The sequence below is a fragment of the Cryptomeria japonica genome, chromosome 10 (assembly GCF_030272615.1).
Source record: "Cryptomeria japonica chromosome 10, Sugi_1.0, whole genome shotgun sequence".
Classification (NCBI taxonomy): domain Eukaryota; kingdom Viridiplantae; phylum Streptophyta; class Pinopsida; order Cupressales; family Cupressaceae; genus Cryptomeria; species Cryptomeria japonica.
Genome location: NC_081414.1, coordinates 43827769 through 43840452, shown reverse-complemented (window position 1 = coordinate 43840452; position 12684 = coordinate 43827769). Strand labels below are relative to the sequence as shown.

The 12684-nt window shown below is 36.9% G+C and overlaps 1 protein-coding gene across 7 annotated transcripts in view; it reads left to right on the top strand.

The window, feature by feature from the left end:
• The window catches only part of LOC131055711 (heat shock cognate 70 kDa protein), a 33209-nt gene extending 21549 nt beyond the window's left edge, over positions 1–11660 (top strand). For 2 of the 7 annotated variants that reach the window (XM_057990115.1, XM_057990116.1), the window contains 2 exons: positions 9302–9366; positions 9679–11660. In XM_057990115.1, the coding sequence (XP_057846098.1) occupies positions 9687–11510 (1824 nt within the window). In that variant the 5' untranslated portion in view covers positions 9302–9366; positions 9679–9686 and the 3' untranslated portion in view covers positions 11511–11660. Of the gene's footprint in view, positions 1–6236; positions 6339–9301; positions 9367–9678 lie in introns of those variants that run through there. The other 5 variants (XM_057990118.1, XM_057990119.2, XM_057990121.1 and 2 more) reach the window with 4 other exon arrangements.
• The last annotated feature ends 1024 nt before the right edge of the window (positions 11661–12684 follow it).

Sequence of the window (12684 nt, the reverse complement as noted above, 5' to 3'; positions counted from 1 at the left end):
ATGAGCAACTAGGGCATACTTAGCCATCTCAAAATATTTCCTTCTCATTTCTTTAGACAATAGTGAGGAAACCACATCCTCCATCTTTGAAAGTGGTTGTAGTACTTCCAACAACCATAACCAGGTGATCCCATGAGTTCGACAAAGAACATAACAAAAACATGCACACTTGTCCTGATCATCAATCTTCAAACTAATAGAGCCAATTGACAACAATTACATTGAATGTAATCAAGTGATCTACAACGAATCCTCCTTTCTCTATCTTCAAAGAATATAAAAGACTTTCTTAGGAACAAATTATTGACCAAAGATTTCCCCTGATAATTTTTATCTCTAGGTTTCTTCCAAATTACAATTGTAGTCTTCTCTTCATGGATATTCAGGAGCACTGAATCAACCAAATAGAGTCTTATCAAAACCTTAGCTTTCTGATCCATTAAATCACAATCAACTTGTAGTGTAGCAATAGGTTTTTTTTACGAAACCATAGCCCATATATCCATATCCATGAGGATATCCTCTATTTTGAATTTCCACAACTCGAAATTGTCACCATTAAATATTTCCATATATATATATATTGTTATCCTCAATTTTGGCTTGCTCAAAATTATGGGATAACCCCTGCAAAATTTATCTGTTTCAAAGCCCATACCCTCTAAGAACTCATGTCGAGGTTCTTGTCAAACCCCCTCATGTGTAGTCAGGCTCTCGAGAAATCATCTTGATTCGAGTCTCAATTTATCAATTCTAAAAAACTGTCAAATTCTCTTTTTAGGAGTTAGTTTTTATTTTTTGGCATAAATCGGGTTTATAACCCCAATTTGCACCAAAGTCCCCCTTCTTAGTGGAAATTGGGTTTATAACCCCGATTTGCACCAAAATCTCCCTTCTTGGTGTAAATTGGGTTTACAACCCCAATTTGCACCAAAGTCCCCCCTTCTTGGTGTAAATCGGATTTATAACCCAAATTTGCACCAAAGTCACCCTTTTGGTGTAAATCAGGTTTATAAACCTGAATTGCACCAAAGTAACCCCTCCTTGCAATTTTTTGGTTTTTTTTACAGTCCAACTATTGGAATTCTTCAAATTCGTACTAGACTCCACTCCAAATGCCAAATTCCGCACACTGGAACCAGATGACTTTGAAATACAAGCTACCTTGCAACAATATGAAGATTTCTTGAAGAAAAATGGAGATGATGATGTTCAAGGTGGAGATCCAAACACTTAGTAATTTTTATGCATCTCTAGTGCAGTGGCATTTTGTAAATTCAATTGACACCTCAAGTGTCATTCTATGTATGCACTAGTACACATGTAGGAATGCACATGTTCTAAGTCAAATAGGACTCTACCTTTGACTTAGTCACAAATTAGTTATAACTTTCCTAGTTTCATGTTGCACCTCTCCTCTATATATATGAGGATTTTCATTGTAATAAGGATCTTTTTTCAATCTTTTGGGTAATGCAACAAAACTCTGTTGGTTTGGGAAGCACTCTAAAACTTTGTTTTTAGCTGTAAATCAAATTGCAATCAATAAAAGAGACAAGTTGCTTTCAATATTTGTGTTGGAACTATTGGCATTGTTGGCATTAGGTTGTCATTGATCTCAACTGGTATGGCATGGTCATCAATGAGTAAGTAGTGGTGACCGGTATGGGGAAGTAAGACATGATGATGTCAATCCATATGTATGTAGGAAGATATAAAAGCATGTTGTTGGTACACATGAAATGCATCATCTACCGGTAAAGTAGGACCATTGGCAAGGCAAAGCAAGCAAGAAAAAGAAGAACTGAAGGATGTGAACCAGTATACATAGAGACATTTAATGTTGCCAGTAAATGGACTGAGTAGTTGGACCGACATGTTTGATGGAAGGCCAAGTTGATCCACCAATAGAGAAGAGTTCAACAGGTATGATGGACCACTGATGAAGTTAGGTTATACTAGTAAGGTGAGTTGAATCGGTAGTCAATCTTGGTCAGTGAAGGATGTCATACCGACATAGCAAACCGAGCATAGCAAACCAAGCATAGGTGGATGTTGACAAGGATGACAGGTGGAAACCAAGTGGCTAGCACGCAGAGGTCGGTGAAGTGTTCATCGACGTAGTAGTCAACAAGCAGGTCGACTTTAATGAAGGACTCAAAAATCATGGAAGGATGGCAGAATGTTGCAGCTCAAGGAAGACAAGGTGGTAAGATGATTAAACTAACCTTGCAAGAAGATCTGGTCTTTGTACCCACTTGTCGAAGGAAACAGTCGAGACATCAATGGTGATTGACAGAGAAATGCAAAAAAGCATGTCATAGACATCCTAAAATAGAAAATGCACATCGAAAAGCGAGGAGATGGCAGTGCTGTTTGGTGTGATGCAGATCACCATTCCAGAAAAATAGATCGGATCAAATCTAATACAAATCGAGTTGGTGAAGGAAAAACCTAACATGACACCGTTTGAATGCAGCCTTTGGCGGGAACCCTAAAAGATAAATATTTTAGCTCAAGACTGAAATCAGTTGATGCTGGATGCGAGGTGTGAGAGAGAAGAGAGCCTGAGCAAGAAGAAAGACTATCTACCTTAGAGTTATTTCTCAGAGAGTTACAGTGTGTGTTAGCAGGATGAACTGGTGAGAGGGTCTAACCGGTAGAGACGGAGTAACCGACAAACTGTTGTAGTTCTAACAGTCAAACAAATCGACAATTAGTGATTCGTTAGGAAGGCATCCAAGAGTGACATTGTGAAGTGTGAGGCTGAGAGAGAGAGAAGAAAGGCTAGGAGTAACTGGTGAGTGATCAGAGAGTGTAATTAGATAACCGATAGTGTGAGAACCAATGAAGAAGAGGAGGTTGTTAACCGACAAAAATCAATTGATTAGGTGTTGCAAAAATCATTTGCAACTAGATGCTATCACTGTGTTAAAATTGTATTTCATCACATACACTGAGTTGGTTCTTGGTGCAGGGGTTGGTGCTCCTTGGGTTGGTTCCCTAAATCATTGTAATCTATTGTTTTATTGTGAGGTTGGATTGGAGCAGTAGACTCCAACAATATTTCTCATTGAGGTTTTTCCCATATTGGGTTTTCCTCGTACATCTGGTGTTGTGGGCTATGCATTTGTGTATTTGACTCTTTTGATATCCACTCTTATCTTACCGGTTTGATTGTTTAGTGTTTAGGTTGTTAACCGGTACTCAAGGCTTGGTTTAAAAGAAAAATATTTTAGGAACCACTGATTCACCCCCCTCTCAGTGGTACATTGTGTTCAACAGGAACAAGTTGTAATGTGATGACATTATTCCGAGTTGATTGTGAGTATTGTGGTGTTATTTGAAAGATATTTAAACTCAATCTTGTAGTCTTTGAGCTGCTTATTGTGTTTATGTTGGTGTAATTATTTATTCATCTTGGATATAATTACACTTTACTTAAGTTTACTTAGGTACATGCACCACATTGTAGTTTGCATATGAGACACTTAGGGAGATGTGCATACATTGGGAGTGTGTATGTAGGAGAAATTCCACCTTTTATGGTGTGATATTGTTGTTACTTTATCATATCCACTTATTGTGGGGTGATAATTCCACCTTTGGTGGGTGATCTACCTCATGTGGAATATTTTACTCTCTCCTACCTACCCCTACCTACCCTTGCATCTCATTGAGCCACATGTCATCATTGTGTGCTCTCTTATCTCTTAGCCTTGCCTTTATAAGCAGGCTCATCATACATTGTATGTAATTCTTGATGATCCAGTTGGTCTCTTTTGCATCTTGATTAGAATACAGTTTATTCTCATCAAATATTTTGTCTCTCTTGTTATTGTGCTATCTATTGGTCTCTTTGATCTTCAGTGCTTCAAGCATAATCTCACAGTTTATCATTAGTGTAATGTTCTCAAACTTGATCTTGTAGTCTTTGAGCTACTTATCACGTTTGAAGCTAATGTTTCATGCTCAAGCAAAGAGATATTTTGCAGTCTTTGTGTCGCTTTTACCTTCTACATTTGTGCATTTAAGGTGAAGTGTATGTTGAATTTTTTGAGCTACACTTATGTCATCTTTGTTCTTGAAGCTTTAAAGGAAGTCATGGAAAGTCTTTGATCTTTCATGAGCTTCTTGGTTTATTCTGCTTGATTGTACTTGAAAGTTTATTGTAAGAAAAAAGAGTCATTTGTAAAAGGTTGATAGGCCAATAATTAGAAGAAGACTTTGAGCTTTGTAGTTACTTTCCCGTCCCTGCAAAGTTATTTTCAGAAAAAGGGAGCAACGGGAGGCTTTGTACTCTTATGGACACTTTGCTCTCAATTAGCATAGATTCTTAAGATTACTGCAAGTTAAAATTATTTTGATGCTCTATTCTAAATAGAGAATTGGGTAGATACTTACTTTGAAAAAAGAGAGTAAAGTAATTGTATCATCCTAGATTAGTGTAAAGTTAGCATATAGGATAATACTAGATATAGTTTGCGGTACAAAGGGGGAGCCTTCCCTTACAAGTAGGAGGGACCATATCTTTCCTTCTAAGAGATATTGTCTCACATATTGCGGTGAAACCCACATTTTGTAAGCTCTCTCGAGTTTACAAAATTTTCACCCAACACACACACACACACACACACATTGTTGGATGTGCTTGCCATCTCACAACTGCAACAAGGTTACAATTTTTTTTCTATAAAATTCCTATTGAAACAAGGTCAACACAAAAACCCTTCTACACAACAAAGATAACAAAGTTGGCTAGTCTATGATACCAATTGAAAGAAAGTTGAGTGCGGAATAATGCTTCCAATGCTAATCAAAGAGAAGCATGAATGCACAAAAATTTCTTACAAACCCTCAAATAGTTATAGATTAGATGTGCATATATATTTCAGATTTAAACAAATAAAACCATAAGACTGCATTTACATGGCAAAAGTCTTTCAAGAAAAAACCCACACTCCAAACACAAAGCTCAATTGTATTACAATAACTAAGCAATACAATACAATACATCGAGCCAATGCTCTACATGAATAGTGACAACAACAAATAATTTTGAAATAATTCTAACAACATAACAACATCTCAAAAAATAATAAAGATATCTCATAAAATACAATAATGCATTAAAATATTTATAGAGCTCAACATGAAAAAGGTAGATGCCCATGGTTTCCAAAATCTAAATCCCACAAGTAAGAGGTAAGTGGTGTCAAAAACAACGAATTGCCATTTCCATGACACGTTGCACATAGCAATTTCCAAAACACTAACACCTATCTCATCCATAACAACCATCTAGCCTAATGCAATGCATGTTCAATGTATAAACTGTCATAACCAAGAATAGGTGCCTTCTTTACCTCACACCACTTGTCAAAAGTGAACTCCACCATAAATGCTAGTTGCCAAGCATTAACTCTCCATGATTCTTCCACTGAACTAGTAGTTGTCATAGTCATAATGGGAAACCATCATAGTCCCAACATAGAATATTATGACACTAGTCCCTTAAAATTTAGGACCCCTAATTGGGCACCAACTTCCTTTAACTTAGGAATCCATGTCATAGTCTTACCTTCCATGTAGGATTCCCCCTCACAAAAAGGTCCCACAAAGTTGATGTGACAATAGGAAATTAGAAACATGGGATATAACAATATATGCAACAATTAACATCATATTAGGACTTTGAGGTTGAGATACCTTAAGCCCAACATCTCTCTCCCTCTTCGAGCTCTAGACCTATCTTTCTTCCTCTCTCTCCTTCTATCTTTGTCCCTCTTTAGATCTCCATATCTCTCTAGACCTATCTCTCTACCTCTTCTTGTCTTCCTCATTTCCTCTTTATTTATGTCTATCTCACCTCTCCTCTCTTTTGTATCTCTTTATATCTCTCTCCCCACTCTCTACCTCTCCTTCCCTCCCTACTTCCCTCTTTACTTCTCTCTACCTCATCCTCTCTCCCTCATTCACCTCTCTACCTCTCCCCCCTCTCTCTCATGAAATAGTTTAGAGAATTAAATGCATACTTAAAAAAATAAATGCAATACTCATTTTATTTATTAAAGTGAAAAGGATTAAATTAGATTGATGATGTAGAATAGGCGAATTTAATTAAATGTATAGTTAAAGAAATAAATACAATATTCATTTTATTTATTTTGGGGAGAGAGAATGAGATAATTAACTAATAAAAAATTTTCAATTATTATGAGCGGGAAAAAAATTAAATCCAGACTCGGCTTCTAAGTCCAGACTCGGCTTGTTATACCCTCATCATCTTTTATTGCAGAGGAAAGCCATTCACGGAGAATTCTGCAGACTTATAAAAGGTAATCTTACTTTTCTCTCTCATTTATTTTTCACATTACTTTTGCAGCACTGCTAAGATTATGTAGGTAGCTGTTCAGTTGCGCTCGGAAAAGGTGTATGCTATGGTCCTTAGCAAGCTGTTTACGCGTGCATCACCGATTTTTTATTTTGAGAGCAACTATTGCATTTACTTGTTTTTTAATGTGATTTTCATCACTTTTTGAGCCGCAAATTGATGCAGAAATTTCTCTAAACCTGTAAATTAAATCCCTATAAATGCTCATGAAACAGTTTTCATCACAAATACATAGATTTTATTTTATTTTGTGGACTTCATTTAGAGCTCGAAAGGTATTACTACACCAAACCATTCAAATTCTCCCCCAAATAATTGGAGCAGGCCTGCATCGCTGTTTGTATGCAACTTAATCCCCTTTAGGCTCTTAGCCTTGCTGTCATATCTGGTAATCTCACTTCTCCTCTCATCTGGCCTCTGTTTCTCCCTTAAAACCCTAATGGGTTTTTAGTCTACACTAAATCAAGGGCTCTGACTTACTCAACCATGTTTGAAATGAGCCTGCACGACTGATGGTTGTAATTTTGCCCCTGACAATACTTGATTTCGCAGTCACCATGGCTGATTTCACTTTCCCCTATCACTCTTTATCTCTCACAACTTATCACATGTGAAAAAAAATGGAAGCCTGTTCAGTTCGTGTTATCACATTAGTTTCCTCAAAGTGAAGCTTTATGATTTGAAAAGAAGTGTGCCTTGGGATGGATATCCTCTCTAAAATCCTAGTGCATCATTTCACAATTTTGAGGATACTGTCAATGGGCATTCATGTGGGATATAGTGCCCCTAAGCGAGAAGCAGCAAAATAAAATTTCAAAAACTCTGCCCCCTTACTATAGTGCATTACACAAGGCATAGGTTAGGCTGAAATTCTATTACACACAAAATTCACAAGTTTACCCATAAATGGCACAGATGCCCTTATTCTGCTTCGAAAGGGGAAAACAGACCAAGCCCCTTCACGAAATCCAATCGTGCATGAATATCATAACAATAAGCCCAGATGGCAGCAGGAGCCTTTGTAGTGGCAGATAATTGTTTCGGCAATTATAATAATACCAATATCTTTTTCCAAAACCACATAATATGGTGTCCACCAAATGACAATTTGTTTGAAAACTGTCAGCTTAGGATAGTGCATTGATAACTGCAACCATTTCTACAAATCAAAACATGTTGGAAATAATCACCAACAACCATCATTTACTCCTCAGTAGTACATTTTAGCTGTGATTTCTTCTTCACCATCACATACGTATGGGCTTCCATGCTGCAGATAGTGTTTTTTAAAAATAACCCATTTTATAATCTTTCTTGTAGACTTTGTATGTATATCCTGTCAGTGCATTTAATATATTTGTTAAAGCTGTTCTTAGTTTAGCTGTGTATATACGTATAGTCTAGGGGAAAGGACTCAGTAGTTGTGCACCCTAACTTCGCGTTTCTCAAAATCTTACGTGGAAATTTCAAATCACTCCGATTTTTGTACAGCAGCTTACTTGGCAAGTCCCCTACTTATAACTAAGGTTTCAGGGCCACATCAGCATGCTTTTTGCCAAGGTGTCCAAAACAGCCCAAAAAAAAAGTGAAACCAATAGGTGTGCAAAAGGGCCCCAATACTTGTGCAGTTGATGTAGCATCACATGATTGGTTACTTTTCACAACAAATGGTATATTTCATTCAATTATTGGTACTTATCATACAACTATTGGTGCAATGTTATACAAAGGTTGAACATTAAATCAGCAAGTATTGAAAATTAAATCAACAACTTCTATCACAAGAATTGGAATGCGCTCAATACTCAGTTCTTTCCCCTAGTTATTTATTTTTTAGAGGAAGACAAGAAAATGAGAAGAAGTTTAAAATTGCTGCAGCTAGAACAGAAGTATTATGGCCAGAACAGGGGCAGTTTAATGGGTGCTCAGTAAGACAGATTACAAGTATATTGCTGTTTGAAGCACAGAACAGAGGAATATATGTTCTGATTTAATGTGTATGAAATAAAAAAGCAGCAGTTATGTTTTATAAATTAGATTTGTGTGAATATATATATATATATATATATATTTATTTATTTATTTATTTATTTATTTAGCAACGTTTCTTTTACCTCTGTTTTTATTTGCTCTGTTTTGTTTCATTTCTCCTCTGCTTATTCAGCTTCCGCCACAGCTTTGTTGGGCTGAAACTTGTTATGAGATGTGGATCTTTTGAATTCGTAACAACAAATATAGAATATGTTTATTATAAAATGACCCTGCACAATGCAAACCCTCAAAGGAGATTTTTACCCTGACGAGCCCTCCTGATTGGATTTTCATGCATTTCATTTTAACGACCCATTGATGTTTGGTTTAATGCATCTTGGATTTGGATGAAGACACTTGATTATCTGTTTGTCGGAATCATTAATGAAAATATAAAATGTGGTTTACTTATATATGTGGGAGCTGTCTTTTAGGTCATTTCTCTGTTTTCTTCACTCAATTTAATTAACTATGCAATAGTTCTCATTTTACCATGCCTTTTCTTAGTTATTTCCCTCAGTATTATCGGGATTCGAGATTGTATTAGTTTATTCAATAAACAAATACCAGGCGACATTCATACAAATCAGGATCCAGCTTATGTTCAAAGAAAATTCCAACAATTAAGAAATTTAGATGAATGCTAAAGACCATTCATATTCTCCCTGCCTGTTTTGTTCGTCCATTCAAGCTTGCGGGATTTCTATCACCAGCTCAGATCCATAACTGCCTTCCTCCTCATTCTCTATCCAGACATTCAAATGAGAATTAATTGCAAAATCTTCATTCTCACACTTTTCCTCTTCGATTGACGATGCTCATTTAATTGTAACTAATCGTTTCATTTATTGCTCTCTTTGCTGGGCATATACGCAGGTTTTAAAGTCTTTTATCATAGTTGTACGAGAGCACATCAACAGTTTGAAGCAGTCAACGAACAGGTGTCTCTCTTTTTCTTATTTTTCTGTCCACAACACAGAGCAGCAGCTCTGTCTTATATCATTAAACCTTATGTCTTTGAAATATATATCGATACATTTCTTTTTGGGTTGATCTATGTTCTTTTGTTCTCTGTAATAGTCTTTTGTTTTCTCCTCAGTCCTCTGCCTCTTCCTTTCACATTATAAAGCTCTTGCACTATGTTTAAGGTTGCATTCTGTTCTTAAAATTTTTCATCTAGGAATTGAAAATAGCAGTTTCCTGTGATTACATTAACTGCAAATTTTCTAAAAACTATTCTTACATTCATGCAGAATATAACATGGACAGGAAGGCCAAAGATAAGGTTATTGGAATTGATCTGGGGACAACTTACAGCTGTGTGGGAGTGTGGCAGCATGACAGAATTGAAATTATTGCTAATGACCAAGGAAACAGAACCACTCCCTCCATGGTTGCTTTCACCCCCGATGAAAGACTTGTTGGAGATGCTGCCAAGTTTCAGATTTCAACTAATCCTACCAACACTGTGTTTGATGTCAAGAGACTCATTGGAAGAACATACAATGATCCTTCTGTGCAGTCTGACAAACAATTGTGGCCTTTCACTGTGATTCCCGGTAAGAATGACAAGCCTATGGTTGAAGTGACTTATAAAGGTGAGAAAAGGCTATTTGCGGCTGAGGAAATCTCGTCCATGGTATTGGTAAAAATGAAGACGATAGCAGAGCAATACCTCCAGTGTGGTGTGAAGAAAGCTGTAATTACCGTGCCTGCTTATTTTAATGATTCACAGAAGCGAGCAACTAAAGATGCCGGTAAGATTGCAGGGCTTGATGTCATGCGGATCATCAATGAACCCACGGCTGCAGCAATAACTTATGGCTTTGATGCATTGGAGGAAGGAACAAGAAACATTCTAGTTTTCGACCTTGGAGGAGGTACCTTTGACGTATCTATTGTTACAGTGGAAAGAGGTAAGGTTGAAGTAAAAGCTGTTGGAGGGGACATGCATTTGGGAGGTGGGGATTTTGACAACAGGATGCTCAATTATTGTGTTCAGCTGTTCAACAAAAAGTATAAAATGGATATTGGTACAAATCCCAAAGTTCTTCGGAGACTACGCTCAGAGTGCGAGAGGGCAAAAAGAAGTTTGTCTTCGGCGGTAGAAACTGTAATTGACATAGATAGCCTGTATGAAGGGCAAGATTTCCACACAAAGATCAGAAGAGCCAAGTTTGAGGAGCTCAACGCTGACCTATTTGACAAATGCATGCAAGTAGTGAAGCAATGCCTGGAAGACTCCAAGCTTAGCAAACACCAAATAAACGACATTGTATTAGTAGGAGGTTCTTCGCGTATACCCAAGGTTCAGGAGTTGGTAAGTCAATTCTTTGAGGGAAAGGAGCTCTGCAAAAGTGTAAATCCAGACGAGGCAGTTGCTTATGGTGCAGCTTTGCAGGCAGCTGTACTCAACAAGGAAAACATTCACTTAGTCTTGATGGACGTCACTCCTTTGAGTCTTGGAATTTCAGTCGACGATGGCATCATGAAAGTAGTAGTGCCCCGCAATACTCCCATTCCTACTTTGAAAGAGTCTTCTGTCACCACAAGATTTGACAATCAGACAAGTGTAAGTTTTCCAATTTATGAAGGCGAGAGAACTTTGGATGCACACAATAATTTGCTTGGCGAATTTGTCCTCGATGGGATTCCACCTGCCCGGTGTGGGGTGCCTAAGATAAGAGTTTTCTTTAAAGTGGATGAAGAGGGAATTCTTACAGCCTCTGCCAAGGATGTGGGAACAGGGAGAAACAATCAAATTACTGTTACAAATGAGCGTGAGAGACTTTGTAAGGAGGAGATAGATAGAATGGTTGCTGATGCACACATATTTCATAAAGAGGATGAAGAAATGGCTAAGAAGCATTTGGCCAAAAACACTCTAGAATGTTATATTTGCAACATGAAAAGTAGGCTGATGGAGGCCAAGAACAGGGGAACAATGCAGATACGTGTTGCAGATGATATCAGTGGGGCACTAAATATTGTCGAGGAATGGCTAGATGAGAATGACAATGCAGCAATTGAGAAATTTAAAGCCAAATTGAACGAATTGTCATTGAAATGCAAGTGCTTAACATAAGAGGAAATACGTAGGTTTGTCTTTGTTTTATAGGTGATTATAGGTCGAACATAAGCTGGTTTTTTTCCGCACCTTTTCCTAGGAAACACTTCAAATATTGTTAGTTATATTTGTGCTTACATTAATATTAAATGGCCATTTTAAAATGGATACTACAAAAATTCCAATGATCTTGATGAATTTTTAATAAGTAATGATTTATTGAGCTCTTAAAAATAGAGCAATTTTTTAAAAAATTATTACAAATAAGTTTAGTTCTTATATTTTAGTCTAATTTCAATAATAGAATATATTTTTTTAAATAACATATATTTTTTAAATAACATATTTTTTTTTAATTAACCAAAAGATCCAAACTTTGCAATCAAGAAAATGTTACCATGAATTTTAGATCTTTTAGATTTATACTAAAGCTTTTTTCAAAATTTTTATACACAATATTTCAACTTGTGTTGGGATGTGCAAAATTTTGCTTTAGTGCTGAAAATGTTTGGTTTAAAGTCTCATGGCTACAACCTCAATCCTTAAACCCTAAACCCTAGTGTTCATTGTTCGATCCGTTTTTTTTTGTTATAATCGGTCATTGACTTGTTGTAGCAGGTTCTGTTTCCTTTAGTTATAACTTGACCCTTTTTATTCGTTGTGATCGGCCTTGCACGTTAGCCATCTTGTCGCCATGGTCTAAAGTTTTTTTTCCTTGTGCATATTTTTCGAGATCGATAGTTGTAATCATTGCGCAGTTGCGTGATTAGCCAAAAGTGCTCGCCCAACCGAACTCTGCAACCCCACCTGCAGACGTGGCACATGGTGAAGATGACACTAAGCACATGGACCAATAGGATTGTGACATATATATGGGATTATGGGATTATGTGGCATGATAACATGTGCCCGACATATCTGCTTCGTAGCTATGATAACAAGTGTTTCTATCTCTCATGATCAACGGTTCAGATTGATTGCACAACTGTGCAGTTAGCCAAAGATGCTCGTAAGACTTAACTCCACAACTCCGAAAAGGCTTATATAGTGGTGGCAATTTAATAATAATAAAAGTGGTTACATGTTCATTTCCTATTCGTCGCTGCTTAAAGGAGACTTTGTTGTTAGAGCCACAACGTTCAAATACAATTTTTAACTATTACTTTGTGCCATCGCACCTGCAAACGTGCCC